The sequence below is a fragment of the Malus sylvestris genome, chromosome 5, assembly GCF_916048215.2.
Source record: "Malus sylvestris chromosome 5, drMalSylv7.2, whole genome shotgun sequence".
Lineage (NCBI taxonomy): Eukaryota > Viridiplantae > Streptophyta > Magnoliopsida > Rosales > Rosaceae > Malus > Malus sylvestris.
In genome coordinates this window covers 37,305,488-37,322,955 of record NC_062264.1, presented here as the reverse complement: position 1 = coordinate 37,322,955, position 17,468 = coordinate 37,305,488, and the positions used below count along the sequence as shown (strand labels likewise).

The window sequence follows — 17,468 nt, the reverse complement described above, 5'->3', positions numbered from 1 at the left end:
TACTTGGATGGAATACATGCGTTCATTGAATTCGCAACTAGACACAACCTAGGTTCAACTCATATCCAATGTCCATGTAGGAGGTGTAACAACTCAATGTGGGAGACATTCGAGAATGTTCGATTTCATTTAGTAAGAAATGGGATGTTGGAGACCTATACTACTTGGTATCATCATGGAGAACGATTAGACCAAGCTTCGTCTTCATACGTGACACGAGTGGAAACTGTTGAATCTAATGTGGATCCTAATGAACAAGTTATGAATATTCTAAATGACGTTTATCCATATGCCTCGAGCAACACCAATCAGGAAGGGGGAGAATGGGGAGATGATGACCGTCCAACCATGGACAGTGAGGCATTCAAAAACTACGAAAAACTATTGAAAAATGCCAAGCAAGAATTATATCCGGGTTGCGAGAACTTTTCAGTGCTCACAGCAATTGTGGAGTTGATGCATGGCAAGATCAAGTTTCGTTTATCAAACAAGTGTTTTGATTACTTTTTGGGAGTTATCAAGAGGATGCTTCCAAAGGAGAATTGTTTACCTGAAGATCATAAAAGGGCCCAAAAAGTGTTGAAGGGTCTCGGATTGGGGTATGAAAAAATTCACGCATGTGTAAATAATTGTATATTGTTCTATAAGGAGAACAAAGCGTTGGATAAATGCCATGTCTGCAATGAGCCGAGGTTTAAAATGACATCACAGAATAGAAACACCAAGATTCCACAAAAAGTAATGCGTTATCTTCCATTGAAGCCTAGATTGCAGCGATTGTACATGTCGATGCATACCGCAACCGACATGAGATGGCATAAAGAAGGACGGGTAAATGACGATGTTATGAGGCATCCTGCAGATGGAGAGGCATGGAAAGAATTTGATCGGATGTACCCTGATTTTGCAGCTGACCCGCGCAACATCAGATTGGGACTTGCCACCGATGGATTTAATCCGTTTGGGGTGTTAAACCTAAAGCACAGCACTTGGCCGGTCGTCGTGTTTCCTTATAATTTGCCACCTTGGAAGTGCATGAAAAAAGAATACATGATGTTGACTCTATTAATTAACGAAGATCCAGGAAAGTCCATTGATGTTTATTTGCGGCCGTTGGTTGATGAGCTAAAAGATTTATGGGAAAACGGTGTTCGTACATATGATAAATATACTGGGCAGATGTTCACCATGCGAGCGGCAGTGATATGGACAATAAACGATTTTCCTGCATATGCAATGGTTTCTGGGTGGATGACTAAGGGTTATTTGGCATGTCCAATATGCAAGGATAACGTAACATCATCTTGGCATGCAAGAAAAGTTTGTTATCTTGGTCATCGTAGATGGCTCCCTTGGGACAACGAGTGGCGTCAGAACGATAAAGCCTTCGACGGCACAAAAGAGACTCGGCTAAGACCAAGAGAATGGTCCGGAGATGAGATTTTGGATCAGTTAAACCGTTTGGAATTTGGTCATTTCGGCAAAGGGGTCAGTAACCCCAGACCAACTACACATCTGAACTGGACGCACAAGAGTATGTTATTTGAGCTTCCGTACTGGTCAAAGTTAAAATTGAGACACAACCTCGATGTTATGCATATTGAGAAAAATGTGTTTGACACTTTGGTCGGGACAATTCTAGACATTGAAAGAAAAACAAAAGACACGATCGAAGCTCGCCTCGATTTGGAACGAATGGGCGTTAGGTCATCTTTGTGGATGAAGAATGTCGGTGGTACGTTGAAGAAAGGCCATCCTTTTTTTACTGTTAAGCCGAATGGGAAGAAAGAGTTTTTCAACTTTATTTCTTCTGTAAAGTTTCCAGATGGGTATGCTTCCAATATCTCGCATTGTGTGAACGTGAATGGGTGTAAATTTCAAAACATGAAGAGTCATGACTGTCATGTGATACTCCAACGCCTTCTTCCAGTTGGTATTCGACACTTATTGCCTCTTGATGTGGTGAAACCAATCGTGTTATTGTCGAGATTTTTTTCGCAGTTGACTGCAAGGTGTTTGAGGAAGTCAGATGTTAAACAATTGCAGGACGACATTGTGAACGTCTTATGCAAGTTCAAACAGATATTTCCCCCAGCTTTTTTTACAAGTATGATTCACGTGATGATTCACTTGCCAGATGAGGCATTGCTTGCCGGACCAGTGAACTGTCGATGGATGTATCCAATAGAAAGGTACTTAATTAAGCATCTATATATATATATATATAACATATTCATGATCAACGAACGCTTTGAATAATTTGTAGCATACCTTTTATTTGTGCAGATATATTGGTGAGTTGAAAAAGTCTGTTCGAAACAAGGCAAAGCCTGAAGGATCACTTGTGGAGGCATGGGTCGCATATGAGTCACTTACTTTTTGTGCAATGTATCTTGAAGATGTTGAGACAGCTTTCAATCGTTCTCAACGCAATAATGACGGTGGTGTTAGAAAAGAGAAACTGTCTGTTTTTTCCCAAATTGCGCGACCATTCGGCGATCCTGTAAAAGAAGAATCGTTTACCAAAAAGGACATGGAGGTAGCGCATTGGTTCATACTCAACAATTGTGATGAGGCTTTGCCATACCTTGAAGAGCATGAACAATTGATGAAGCAGGAACATCCTTCACATTTATATGCCAAGAAGCACCGTGACTTGTTTCCTTCGTGGTTTCACGCACATGTAAGTTGTATGTGGTTTGAATTGAGCATATTTTCCAACTTGTTCATGCCCGTCTTTAAATTTGGTTATACTAATAAGTTAACTTTTTGTATATGTTATATTAGATGAACAAATTGAAGGAATTGAATTCACCCTCTTACGATGGAGAATTATATAACTTGGCGAGAGGACCGCTTCACGTTGAATTGTTCTCAGGTTGTCATGTCAACGAGATCAAGTTCTTGGGGGCAACACGTGATGACAAGTTGTCTACTCAAAATAGTGGTGTCCATGTCCCGGGTGCGGGTGACAGTGAAGACATTGATTTTTATGGCAAACTAACTAGTGTAGTACAATTGCTTTACAAAGACAGGTGTCAAGTGATACTGTTTAAGTGTCTTTGGTTTGATACAAACCCACATAACCGAACGAGTGTTAAGCGAGACCATGGTTTACTATCAGTAAACACTATGAGACATTGGTACGATGAAGACCCATACATTTTGGCAACAATGGCGAAACAAATATTCTATCTAGACGACCCTAAAGCTGGCAATGGTTGGAAAATTGTTCAAAAGATTGATCGAATAGGGCTATATGATATTCCAGAACAAGATCATGATGACAATTACGATAACGTCGCTGACCAACAGTTATCATCTTCGATAGAAATTGGTGAAGAAACACTCCGGGATACTAATATTGTCCAAGAACCGTTTGACGTAGTTGGATTTCCTGAATTCGAAATATCAATTGACCTTGGTGATCTACCTGAATACAATGCACCAGAAGAGGCAAACGAAGATGAAGACGAATGGGAATCCGGAAATGATAGTAGTGAGGATAGCGAGAGTTATTATTGTAGTTCGGATGATGATTAATATAAACTTGTAAAGAAAAATCGTGCTTTTTCGTTTATAACCGTCAAAAAGTTTTGTCCCGTTACATAATCTCTGAATGGTTGTTTTTTGCAATTTTTTGGCGTCTGCGATCTCGAAGCATATACAAACAAGTTTGACGGTTGGATAGTTGAAATTAGTTTCGTACAATGCGTTTCCCATCAAGTTCAATGGTATATATATTTACTAAGTTGATTTTAATTTATTTATTTTGTACTTATAACACTTAAGAAATTTAATGATATATATGTAAAAAAAAAATTATTGTGAGTTTTTATTAGAAAAATATATTATTGTGGGGTTTATGTAAAATAAATTTGAATTTGAAAGAAGTAAATAGTAATTTTTATAATATTAAAAAAAAAAAAAAAAACCTTGCGCGAAGTCTTAATGTCGATGCGCAAAACTACTTTGCGCGACCTCAATTTGTATACCTACGTCGCGTCTGATGTGATAATTTTGGCGCTCCAATAGTGAAAAATAGGCGCTTGTTTTCAATTCTCAAGTTTGGCAACCTTTTGAACCCCCAAATCTCGCTCTTCCCGTATACCTCTCTCTTCCCACTCACTCTTTCTTTCCCGTACGTAGACCTGCATCTCTCCCTCTCGCTCCTTCTTTCCCGTATACCTCTCTCTCCTCTTCACAACCTACAACCCCCAAATCTCGAAGCCGACGCGACATAGGGTCCCAAAATCAAGGTAAAGGTTTCTCATTTTCGAAGGGTTTTTGTTATTTAGGGTATAGGGTCAAATTGCATGTTGATTTCTGAGTACTTTGTCGAAATCTCCAGATAAAATTGGATGTTGGTTCTGATTTGATAGGGTTTCGGATTTGTGAGGGTTTGAGGTTATGTGGGTCTGTTGAGATTACACCAAAAGTCTGCACAGTTCACCGTTTAGGGTGTGAAATTAAAGAACCACATATTCGGGATGGGGCTGAATGAGATTGGCACACGGTCTTGTACTTTTCAGATTAGCTTGTAAATTTCTTATTAAGGTAAAAAATGCTGAAAAGATTGATTATTTTCATGCTGGAGTGTGACTGTTTAGGAGATGGGATAATCGAAATGCTTTTGCAGTTGATTTTAGTATAGATCCACATTTCAGTTTCGGTTGGCCTGGTTTCCCTTTCTCTTCTGGATTTCGGAATCAAACAAAAACTATGAAATTTGATTCTTGATGCACTTTACCGGAGAGGGTTCAGATCTTGGAGGGAATATGAGTTTAGCATTTGCCCAGCATATTCCTTTTCTGCCATCTCTTATTTAGATTTGTGTAATTGGTTGGCTCAAAGATGGTTTACAAGGCAGGGCTCTATATTCATCTTAAGATTGGTCCATATATTTGTTCATAATGGAATTTTGGGAATGATCATTTTCCTCGGCAGTTTTTTGTTTCGTCAATGAATTTCTTTTTGAATGTTTCTATTTTCTTTAGGGGGTTTCCAGTTTGGCTGAAGTTTGTTCCAGGCATTAGCTTCAGAACAAATAATTTGAAAAGTTGACAATTTCAGTCATTTGTCTTAATTAATCAATGATTAGTTTTTTACCTGCCCCAAAAATTTTAATTTTATTTTCGAGCCCTGATTTCATATTAGGCGCCTTATCTTCATTTGGATTGTTCTGTCTCATATTGGAATCTCAACTTCTACCTATGTAAATTCGATTTCAAGTTTTTTAGTTCATCAGCACAAACAAGATCATGAGCATTTTGGTAGCCTGCATCTCTCAGTTCTTGGTATTTCTTCTTACACATAATCTGGTTGAATTTTTTATTTTGTGGGTTTGGAAATTCAAGTTTTTTTTTTCTGCAATTTATATTTGCATTGAAGTTTTTGAACTATTGTATTTGGTTGCCATTATGATTACTTATGGACTATTTCGCCATATGTATTTGCTACAAAATGTAAATTTATTTTAAATGAAACATATTGAAGTCCTCTGCGCATTTGCATAAGCTATTGTGTGTTGTTAAAAGAGAGAGGGCATCTAGCATACAACACACATGCCATGGGTGTACAACTAAGTATGCCATGGAAGGATTTCTGGATTTCTTCGATGGCCTCTCTTTCAGACAAACCTCTGCATTTACATAAATTTTTAGATTGCAGGGTCTAACAGCATCAAGCATATAAACCGTTAGTAGCTATAGATTTATTTTTCAAATCATTTTGGAAAGGAAAATTAATGGATGGTAGAAGTAAAACTGAAATTGAAAAACACCGAGGTTAAACATGTACAGTTGAAACTGTACCATTTGTATAATTTTTTGTATAAATTAGGGTCACATGGCTTCACCAACCTCATAGCATTAACATTTTGGCATTTTACAAGCAATAGAACTATGGAAGACAAATATGAGGCATCCTCAGGCATCTAAGGTCGTCAACAAGGACATAATATCGCACTTTGTTCTTCGGCTAGTTTATTGCAGAACGTAAGAACTTGTAACATTTTATTCTCGTAAAAGATTTCCTTATTATATCTTATTTTATGTTGTTAATTTTTATTTTATGTTGTTAATTTTTATTCTGCATTTTAGAAATTTTCCTTTTGCTTATTTAATTGGCATTGACTTGCATATAGTATTCATGCATGTTAGATGTATTCTGGAAAATCTTGTTCTTTTAGATAGTTGTTGTGAAAAACCTGTATTCTTGTTCTGAAGAATGAGCCATGCATATGGCTTTTCTAGATTTGTAGGAAGTGTTAACTTTTCACAGGGGATTGAAACTAGAAAACATTGGATGCACATACTTATATATGATATGCATGATTGCTTAACCCACTGCCTCGAGCTATTACGGTATTACCTTAGATGAGAATTTTACTTCAAAAGACTTAAGCAGTGCAGGACCCGACCATTTAAATACTGTACTTTTGAGCAGTTGCATTATAACCCACATATCCCATGTAAAGTTTATTCTAAACTTTTCATGAGGTGGAACAAATCAGTGAAAAAATCTATCATTTTTGCTCACAAAATACACATACTGCCACGGTTTAACTAATTTGATCTTTCTATAGTGATTCTCTTTTAGGGTTTGTTCAGATGCAAGAAAGGATTAGTTTAAATATTCTTGTATTGATATTATTGCTCTAATTACTTATATTACTTTGGTTGCTATTTTATTAGTTTCAAATGCAAGAAAGGATTAGTTTCTAATGTTATATTTTTATGGTTCATAAAGTGTATAGATGTCGCAGTTGATTACTCGTCGTCGGAGTGTGTCCAATGCAGCTCCTGCATTATCAGCATCTAGTGCTCCAGGCGTGAGTGCTCCGTTGATTGGGGAGCCTACACCCCTTACGGAGGCTACTCCTACAACGTCCCAGGTGCCCGTATCATCAACGTCATCAGTGTCAGTTGAGCCCCTCAGTGCACGGCGGCCTCACCGGCGCCGCCGCGAGCCGGAGCCTTCTGATCACACTTCCTCGTCCTCCAGAGTCGAGGATGGGGCCTCCCAACCAGGTAGTTTTTTTTCTAATTCTCACTATGTTGCATTTTTTTTTCATTTCAAAACTATTACTTTTATGATTGTGAAAATGTGTTGCGGGTTGTGAATTACTGTTTTAAGGTACTTTTATGATTAAGGGAGGTTTTGCCAAATTTTCTGTACAAATTTAAGCTTAGGGTTTTTACCATTTAAGTTTTTTTGGGCAGCTAAAAAAAACACCAGGGGGCCCAATCGAATGTTGAAGGAGCTACAGCTTGTACGTATGTCTGCCTCCTTGATCAAGATTGCGTATGATGAGCGACATCGTGGAGCGGTTACCTCACAGCAGCATAAAAGTGTCGTTAATTGCTATGGTTTTATTATTAGGATTTTTTGTCCTATGCGGTGGGAGAGTTGGGCAAAAATTCCCGAGGAGACGAGGACCCTGGTGCGAGACAATTTGGAGGTGAGTATTTTAATTTTTAGCAAAGTCAACATCTTTCTCTGCTTAAACTAGTGCAGGGCCATCATCTTGATTAGTAAAGTCAAGATCTTTCTCTCAATTTCTATTTGGTTGCTAAGAAAATGTAGGGGGGAAAGAGAAATCAGGTGCATTTCATTGTTTTGCACCTGATAGCCGAGTGTTGTTGTGATGAATAATTTGGTCATGTATTTTGCACACTCTTCTTCTGTTCATAATTGGGAGCAGGTGTGGTCATTTAGTTTTGGTTAATTTCAGTGATTTGCGGCACTGTTCTTTGTTGTCTGAATGCTTCCTGGGAAGGAAATTGAAAAATAATTCCGTGAACCATTGTTAAAATAATGATTATGTTGATTAGGTGGAAGGATTACTATCTTATCTGATGCATATTTATGGGTTTTTAGTTTTGGTCTACGTCCTTGCTAAATGATTTATGATAGTGTTTAGGTGAGTATGCATGCCGTCTCTAGTACATTGCTTTGCTTGTGTTGTGCATCAGTTAACCTGATCCATAGTATCCACCGGTTGAGCAGCATCATGATACCTAAACATTATGCCTATACATGCTGTTTTGTTTTAATCATTAAGTGCTTCTTGGGACTGGCTATACTAATCAAGTAATCGATCTTTTACCGAGCGAGTCCTATGTATGGTTCTTGACTTTGCCTCAATTTGATAGTGAATTGTTTTTAGTTGTTGTCCTGGTTTTATTTATTAAAGTGAACTACGAAAGCAGCCTTAAATAGTCGAGTTAAATCCTTTGTTGAGAAATTGTGCTAAGGAAAGGAATTTGATAAATAATTTGAGTGTTAACCTTATGGTTTGAACATTAAAGGTTTGATACTGCTTTCCGAATATAAACATTATATTGTTTGCTTCCTAACAAATTAAGATTCTAGTTATTTTTGTAAACCGACAAACTTTATCAATATCTTATAAACTAGTTGTCAATTATTCTTATACATGGTCATTTTGTTTGTCATTTTGTTTTTCATATTTGTAGGTCGTTTTTGAAATGGAGGACATATCCCCTGAGGTCAGTGCCTACTTAGAGGAGACCTTAGCAAGCCGGTACAAAGATTGGAAGAGCGCTCTTCACACGCATTTTCAGCTATGGGAATCTTCGGAGATTGCTCGCCTACAGGGTTGCCCACGCGAGTATAAGGAGCGGCGAGAGGATTGGGAGTGGCTCTGCACACATTTTACTTCACCAAAATTTTTGGTATGTACATAATACTTTAATAATAATTTATTGTTTTTGTTATTTTATTTAAGCTTTTTTTAATAATTTCTTTCAAATAGTCGCACTAACATATATATTGTATGTTTAACAGAAGAAATCTGCTGCTGGCAAGAAAGCTCGGGACTCAAAGACACTTCTCCACCATTCTGGTTCGAAGCCCTTTTCGTATAGGATTAAGGCACGACGTGAGGTAAAAGTATATTAATTTTGAAATTTTATACAATTTATTTTATATTATTGATTAATAAAATTTTCTTAATGTTTTTTTTTCTTTAGGAGGGTTCTAAGTTCCCACAGATTGACCTGTTCAAGCATGTTTACGTTCATCCCAACAATGAGAACAGTGACCAGCTTTATGTAAGTATATGTAATTGTTATTTTTCTTATTTTTATGAATCGTTCAAATATTATTTATATTTTGTTATTAAACATTATATGTTTTTTCTTTATTATTACAGGGTGATATGGTGGAAAAGAGCACTGCTATTCTCCAAGAAGCAACATCGCAGCTTCCCCCAGACACCCCGATCGAGGACGTCATTGTACCCAAGGATGCAGATGTTCAGATCGTGACTGAGGTCTTGGATCAGAAGTTCGGTCGTCGTCATGGTAAGGTTGTTCGGTGTACGGGGAAGGCGGGGGTTCGTGAAACGGGTGCCTCTTCTTCCAGATTGTCCATAGGACATGTCAATTCCTTGAAGGAGGAAGTGACAACCCTAAGAGGTCAGGTTGCGGCCCAGGGCGACCACATTAGGGCCCATGATGAGAGGATGAATATGATTGTTCAGGCCTTAGCGATGTCCGGCCTCCAAATCCCGACGATGCCAGCACCTAATGTTGCTCCACCTTCGACTTCCCAGCCATTTTGCCCAGACGATACCGAGTAGCATGATGTATTAAACTTAGAAGACTTGTAGTTTTTTATTTTTTTGTTCGGACAAACGTACATTTTCATATATTCTATAATTATTTACTTTTTCTTGGTTTATTAATTATTTTTTAGAGTTTAATTATAATATTTATTAAAAATTAAATTAAAAAATATAAATGACAAAAAAAAAATAAAAAATAAAACTTTGCGCGACGCATTGCCTACCTACGTCGCGCAAAGATACTTTGCGCGACGTAGATCCTGCGTCGCACAAACCCTTCCTTCACTGCCTTCGCGCGACGGTTCTTGCGCGACGAAGGTTCGTTTGGCTAAGTTTTGGGCGACGTATTTTTGACTTTGCGCGACGACGGTCCTACGTCGCGCAAAGTATTTTTTGTACTAGTACCTCAAGGATATTTTTGTCTTCTTTTGTCCCAAAGTCCACGCGTCACTTAGTGAATATTTTTTGCTCCACAAGTATGAACATGCAATGAATCTTTAAACCCTTCTTTGCCAGAATATACATCCAAATCATTCACTTTGGTGAATTCAAAATATTATCGTAAGTGCTGCATGACATTAAAAAACTTCTAAGGCAAGACTACCTCATGCATTTTATTGAAAGTATCAGTGTTGTCATGTGTTGTCGGATGGAATAATGGAAAGCATGAGTGATGCTGCTGATGCTGTCATGTGCTTTGGTTCAACACATTTCATAAAAAAAATTTCACATACTGAAAACATATGTAGTTCGACACGTACATTCGAATCTAGGGTTTGTTAATTTGGATTTGATACCAAATGTTGGAAACTACGAGTATATAATATTAACAAGTTTCCTAGATTACTAACAGATATTAACAAGATACATGAGGCAGCCATTGCAGAACAAGAAAAAGGATATCTTCTACTCGTTGAAAGACTTAATGCTCTTAAGGTGATAGAACCCAATAACGCAAAACTTTTCTTTACGAGTAGGGAGTCCTTATATAGATCAACATTTACCAACTTCCCTCTATCATGGAGAGTTGGTTTTTGTTAGTTAACAACAGTTTCATCAAATAAGTGGGATGTAAGTGATCTCCACAATTGTTATCCATATTTCCTTAATAATAGGAAGCAGTTTTTTCCACGTTTGCAACTTACATCAAACTGTATTGTTACCAAATACATTTCGTCCTTCACTAAATGATAGTTTAGTCCAATTAAGTTTCTAACAAATATACCTATGGTATATAGTCTCTATGTGTGTAAGTACTTATGATAATTATTCTTCAATTTTGCGGTGATATATTATACCATGTATATTGAGTTTGGTTAATTTTGAATGTTTCATCATTTATTCATGGTTGAATTTTATTGGAGTAGATATGGAATGAAATTCCTAGTTATAGATGGTAAATGTTTGTAAACAAAAGGGGTCATGGATGTAGTTTAACTTGGCATGGCATTACTTGTGAAACCAGGACCTAAATTAGATTCATCTTATTTAGGCCCTAAAATTTAAATGTCCCTTGCTTGTGTTACAGGTTAGCTATGGGTGTCATCCTTTCTGCTCTTTGTTTGTCCGTCATCATTGCTATCCTGGCCAGGATGAATGTGGGTAATGGAAAAAAAGCAGTAATGGTGCTTGGTGTTCTGGGAGTTGTATTAATCACCGGAGTGATAAACTGCCTGCTAGAAGCGGTAAAAAGGGTCTTGCTTTCGGGGATGATCGCATTGCTGATTTGGGCTTGTATGACCATAAGAAGGGCGACCACCCGGTTCACCAACTTAGTTATTGTGCCGATCGAGTAGGGAAGACTAGCTAGCTACTTCCTCTACCTTCAAATACTTTAGTTCAAAGTTCTGTTATGTTATGTTATATAATTACCATCTAAATATGATAATACCATCGATTCACTAATGTTATGAGACATATCTATTATGTTGTCACTCAGAATTTATTAGCAAACTTTTGGTCAAACGGGACCTCAAAGATTCAACATTTACTATACCCTAGATAGTTGCACAGCTTGCCAAGAAAATATTGTTTCATAAATGGCAGAGTATAAAAAATTGATCAGCTCCTACGAGTCTATGACAAATAAAACGTTCATCCTCGAAAACGAACCTTTCAGATTTTTGTCCTGAGAAAAGTAATATATAGTAACACAAATTATCGATTGACATTACTATTGTAATTTTAATAATTAGCACATCCAATTGTTAATTTTATTCCGAGATTTCCCTCAAAAACATCGTCTCTAACTCAAATGTGAACAACAAATTAAGTGATTATTCTTCCTTGAGTATTGTGTGTAATAATGTAGCATGCATTATCTTGTTCCAACTTGGGTTCTCTTTCGATTGGCTGCAAAGCACAAATATCTTTTTTCCAACAAAATATAGATGGCTGCCACAAGTCCTGCAATTCGAAAACTTAAGGGTAAGGGATAAATGTAACCAGTTAAGGAAATCTATTGATGTCTAAGCAGAAGAAACCATAAACCTCAGAGAATTGTCACTGATAACAAAAATCAAAGAGTTGATCCCATAAAAATGTAACCATGCATGCATGGAGGTATAGTTGATCCCACAAAAAGTGTAATAAATAGGGTTTAGGCCACGAAATAAGAGTTGATCCCATAAAAAATGTAACCATGCATATGCATGTAAGCTTTCATCCCATTAAGTTGGAGTAATTTTGACTATACAAATTGTACGCATACGTGCGATTTAATTTTGACTATACAAATTGTACAAGTACATGCAAAAGACGAGTTGAAATAATTCTACAAAAATGGTTGAAGACGGGTTGAACTGATTCTATAAAAATAGTCAAAACTTATTGAATTGATTCTGCAAAAATGGTCGATGATGGGTTGAATTGATTTTGCAAAAATGATCGATGACAGGTTTAACTAATTCTGCAATAATTGTCGAAGACGGGTTGAATTGATTCTGCAAAAATGGTCGATGATTCATTGAACTGATTCTGCAAAAATGGTTGATGACTGATTAAAATGATTCTGCAAAAAAGGTCGAGAATATGTTGAACTGATTCTGCAAAAATGGTTGAAGACGGATTGAATTGATTCTGCAAAAATGGTGGTGGATAGGTTGAACTGATTCTGCGAAAAAAGGTGGGTTGAATTGATTATGCAAAAATGGTCGTTGACTGATTGAACTAATTCTGCAAAAAAAGGTCGAGGACGAGTTGAACTAATTCTACAAAAATGTTCAAAGACGGGTTAAACTAATTATGCGAAAATGATCGAATACTGATTGAACTGATTCTGCACAAATAGTCGAGGATGGATTGAGCTTATGGTACTTATTAATTTAGTTAGAGTTGTGAAGGTTGGGTTCTATAACAGCCCTAAAGCCTTAAGGGTATGACTGATATTTTAAAACATTGTTTCCATGTTTTTGGGCTGAGCTTTAATTGTTTTTATGTTTTTATTTCTCATTAACATGTTTAAAAACTAGTGGAGTTCCTTGAAATATAGTGAAATTTTTTGTCTCTATAGATAAAGCTCCCTTTAATTAATGTCTCCACAATAAAGTTTAAATTTATTATTACACACATTTTAATTCATTATTTTTGTTTAAATTCCTCTAATTAGTGTAACTAAACTTTTGTAATATATTGGGTAAATTATATTTTACCCCCTCAGGTTTGGGATCGATTGCAATCTCATACAATATCTTTAAAAACATTTCAATTTCATACATCTGTTAGAAAATCCGTTAAGTAGACAGTTAAGTGATGACGTGGCATATATGGGATCTACATTTGTGCTGACGTGGCTGCCAAATTTGTGCCAAAATAATTTTTCTATGCATTTAAAAAATAATAATTTAATCAAAATATTAAATACTAAAATAATTAATTAAAGAATTTTTTTTTTAAAAAAAAACCCTAAAATGACACACCCCAACCGTGATCAAGGCATGCTGGCCATCACGTGACAGTGACGTAGCCATGTGCACAGTGCGGAAGCAGTAAAGAAAGGAAATATACGAATAATTAAAAACCGAATTACTAGAGTGCACTACTAAACAGGAAGTGATAGGAGTTAGTTACAAAAGTAAACAATCCTAATCAGAGCATAATAAGTCTAGGTGCAGTCCAGTATGACAAGTACTAGTTATACAGTACCAGGAATGTTCTACTATTATTTAGGTAGGTCAGAACTGCCGACGCCCTCAAGCCACCAACAACAAGCTTACTTAAAACTTGAAAGGGCGCAAAACAGAAAACGTGAGTGGGCAAAAACAAATGTTTTACAAAATCATTTCATTTATCAACATATCTAACCCCTCTCTGTAAAACATGTATAATTTTTCCCAGAATCAAGATATAAGCATATACATAAATATATATGAAATCATAACAATTCAATTCAATTCATATAATCATTTTCATATATATGCCATGCCAAGATATAATAGAATAAGCAATTCAGGTAAGAATAATTTCATAGAAATATAACATGTGAGCCGGAACCCCTATGGTAGTCTGTACGGCTGAATTCATAGCTCAAAAGTCACTCTAGCCGGAGTCACTACTATGACCTATACGGATATATACTGCACAAGAGTCGAAACCAAACAAAAAGGTCTATACGACAATAATGGGTGTAATATAATCATGCTCCATACTACTCTCACATAATAGCTGGGCGATAAATCGCTAGTTACCTACGAGTTGGAATCATAAATAAGGTATGTACGACAAGACTGTGCACTTAAATTGGATCCAATATGAGCATATGATGCAGGAGGTGACATAATAAACAGGCCTATGCTATATCTATGGCTAAATCACAATCACCCTAAATGCAGTTTTATGAGCTCAACATTAATCAATCACATATTACCTCATCGATGATTCACATAACCAAATACAACTTACCTGGGCTTACCTGAGAGTCCACAACACCACATATATATATATAAAGCATCACATACCAATTCATGTATGAATTATAAACTTATATGCATGACATTATGGCATACTATCATTTAAGCATATTTTTCTGGGAAAATATCAAGTATATAATATATAATGAAAACCAAAAGCCCACTCACTGGTATGTCGAAGGGTCGTAGTCCCCGAGTCGCCATTGGATATGCTCGTCCTCGGGATAAGTCTCACCTATATGCGAATTAACTATAAAAATGTTATTTTAAAGCTCATACACAAAACTAGCTAATAACTTCTCATACAAAGCTTAATTTTGGTATTTGAATATACCAACATGACCTACACAACCTCACGAACATCGTGATATTTTTAAAATAATTTTTCTGTGGCTCACGCACCGGGGAGGGCACGGCCTCACGTGCATCATCTTCAACCTCCAGACGCAGGAACAGTGTCGCCGACGCCGGATTCTGGGCAGACTTGCAACTGCCTTTTTCTCGCTCGTTTTTGCACCATTTTCCATAAAATTTTCACCAAAATGTCATAAATCACGAGAGGAAGAAGGTTATACCTATTTGGAGCTTCAAATCCCTCAAAAACTCGTTGGGAAAATCCTACCAAAACTGGCCACCTTCGAACCTCGTGATCCCGACGTCAAAACCGAGCCAACGAAGCACTCCGAGCTTTGTGAGAACCTCTTAGAGTTCGTTGTGAGCTTGGATTGTCCTAAAACATAACCATTCAATAGTTCATGAATAGTGCTCGACTCGGAGCTTAAGTTTTCAACGTGATATCGGACGAGTTCTTACCTGAAATGGATACCTTTGAACTCGAAATGGAATAAGGAACACAATGGTGTGCTCAAAACCTTCGATCTATGAAGCTTGAGGCGTTCTTGCTCTTGTCCTTATGTATAGCAAGGAGAAAGAGAGAGTGAAACCGAGAGAAAGTACGAGAGTGAGAGAGAAGGTGATGTGGATATGTGTGTGGTCTTATCTGTCCGCCCACCAATCAAACCAATTATTTTCCTTACTTGAAATTGGGTCCAACATACTAGGGACTCATCAAATTGGTTCTTAAACCAAAACTTAGTCACACAACGCCACCAACGCTCAAAGGCAATTTCGTCTTTTCACATTGTCCAAAATTATTTCCAAAACGGGCTGTGACATAAAACCCATGTCTTCATTTCCCCATTCCTAATCGCATTCACCCACAATTTCTTCTCCCTCCCTTCATCTAAAAGCCGTAACCTAAGAAAAACTCACAACCTAATTCGCACCACCCAGATCGGCTTGGTGCGTTTTTCACGTTGATGTCAATTCACGCCAACTCTTTTTCAGATGAGACGCAGTGGAGCAAGGGTAAGAGCGGCGCGATGAGCCATTTCCGACCGCTTATGGTTCGAGCTCTTCCGACAGACGCGGTGTTCAACATCGATCTAAATGGGTAAAGCTCAATTGGACTCCAGTTCATCAGGAAAGGTGCGAGGGAGATGAGATTGGTCAGCACCCTTTAGGAGGTCTTCGTTGCCGCCCTGGAGAAGGCCATTTTCTATTTTTTTCCCTATTTTCTCTGTTGTTTTTCGTCTGGGGCTTCGCGGGTTTCATGACTTCAAGCCTTCAACGGATGCCTTTTTCTTTTTTTGTTTTCTATTTTCTCTGTTTTTTGCCGGAATGCTTTGCGGGCGTGTGATTTTGGACTCCATTGGTGGGTTTCTTGGCTTCAAGCCTTCAACAGATCAAGAACTCATTTGGCACATCAGTCGAGTGGATGTGGGTTGTGGTTGCGGTGTGGGTATGGTAGGTAACAACGGTGCGATCATTTTTTCGTCGATGTTCATCTTGAATTGTTTGATAATCATAGCCAATTTATTTTGGATTTTGATGATGGGGATAATGAGATTAAAAAGGAGAGGAATTTGGCAATGGAGAAAAGCGGCGAATTACAATGGAGAAAGGATATGAATTTAGCAATGGAGGAATTTGGGTGAATGCGGTTGGGAATGGGGAATACATGGGTTTTAGGATTTTTTTTTAATTTTTCTTTAATTAATTATTTTAGTATTTAATATTAATTCTGATTAAATTATTATTATTAAATGCATAGAAAAAAAATTTTGCCACGTGGCACAAATTTGGCAGCCACATCAGCACAAATGTGGATCCCATATTTGCCACATCATCACTTGATGGTTTTTCTAACGGATATATGAAATTGAAATAAAATGATAAGTAAATGTATGAAATTGAAATATTTTAAAGATGTTGTATGAGATTGCAATTGACCCCAAACCTAAGGGGGGAATAATGTAATTTACCCTAATATATTTTACTGAACTTGTGTATTGAAATGTTTAAACCTAAATACATTATAATGAATTAGTGGCACATAAGAAAATATGCCTAAATTTAATTTACGTCCTTTTCATCATTGATATTTTTGTATAAGATTCAGTCTTCACAGACTCACATGGACTTTCGCAGGCTCAAATATTGAACAAATTCATTTTAATTATTTGTCATCTACGCGCATGCATGTGGAATTTTGACTAGAATTATTTTCATGTCTACAGAGTTTTGTTCTCATATTCAGCTTAGTTTATGTTTTTGGCAAGGATAGTGTTAGGCATACCAAAATTTTATATTAAATTTTGTAAATTATAGAAAAGTTTGTAAATTATAGAAAAGTTCAAAATGGATGAGTGACCTTTCATGGCATAAGCCGCTCTTATCACATCCCGATCTCGACATACGTCCAAGATCGACATGTAACATCATCAAATACCCGTATCTCAAACATACCCCGCCTTCGGGTTATGGGCAAAGCACAACTCGAGATCCAAATGCATAAAAAAAATTTGTATACTTTATGGTTGTATCTAACCTCCTCGTTAGACTGCCTACATACCCTAAACAGGGATCAAGCAATTTGTAGTTCATTAATCACTAAAATCAGACATTTA

General features: G+C 36.9%; 2 protein-coding genes across 3 annotated transcripts; both read left to right on the top strand.

Moving 5' to 3' along the window:
- The first annotated feature begins 96 nt into the window (after nucleotides 1-96).
- On the top strand, nucleotides 97-3,543 carry LOC126622859 (uncharacterized). The gene is made up of 4 exons (XM_050291557.1): nucleotides 97-1,534; nucleotides 1,643-2,192; nucleotides 2,287-2,683; nucleotides 2,788-3,543. The coding sequence occupies exons 1-4, from the start codon at nucleotides 97-99 to the stop codon at nucleotides 3,541-3,543; spliced, it is 3,141 nt and encodes a 1,046-aa protein (XP_050147514.1).
- Nucleotides 3,544-4,141: 598 nt separating this feature from the next.
- On the top strand, nucleotides 4,142-9,698 carry LOC126622180 (uncharacterized). Of its 2 annotated transcripts, none has more exons than XM_050290857.1 (7): nucleotides 4,142-4,259; nucleotides 6,751-7,031; nucleotides 7,224-7,462; nucleotides 8,481-8,699; nucleotides 8,812-8,910; nucleotides 8,997-9,077; nucleotides 9,179-9,698. In XM_050290857.1, the coding sequence occupies exons 2-7, from the start codon at nucleotides 6,758-6,760 to the stop codon at nucleotides 9,605-9,607; spliced, it is 1,341 nt and encodes a 446-aa protein (XP_050146814.1). In that variant the 5' UTR covers nucleotides 4,142-4,259; nucleotides 6,751-6,757; the 3' UTR covers nucleotides 9,608-9,698. The 2 variants fall into 2 exon arrangements, with proteins under 2 accessions (XP_050146814.1, XP_050146813.1); XM_050290856.1 differs by lacking the exon at nucleotides 4,142-4,259 and adding an exon at nucleotides 5,900-5,996.
- Nucleotides 9,699-17,468: the final 7,770 nt, after the last annotated feature.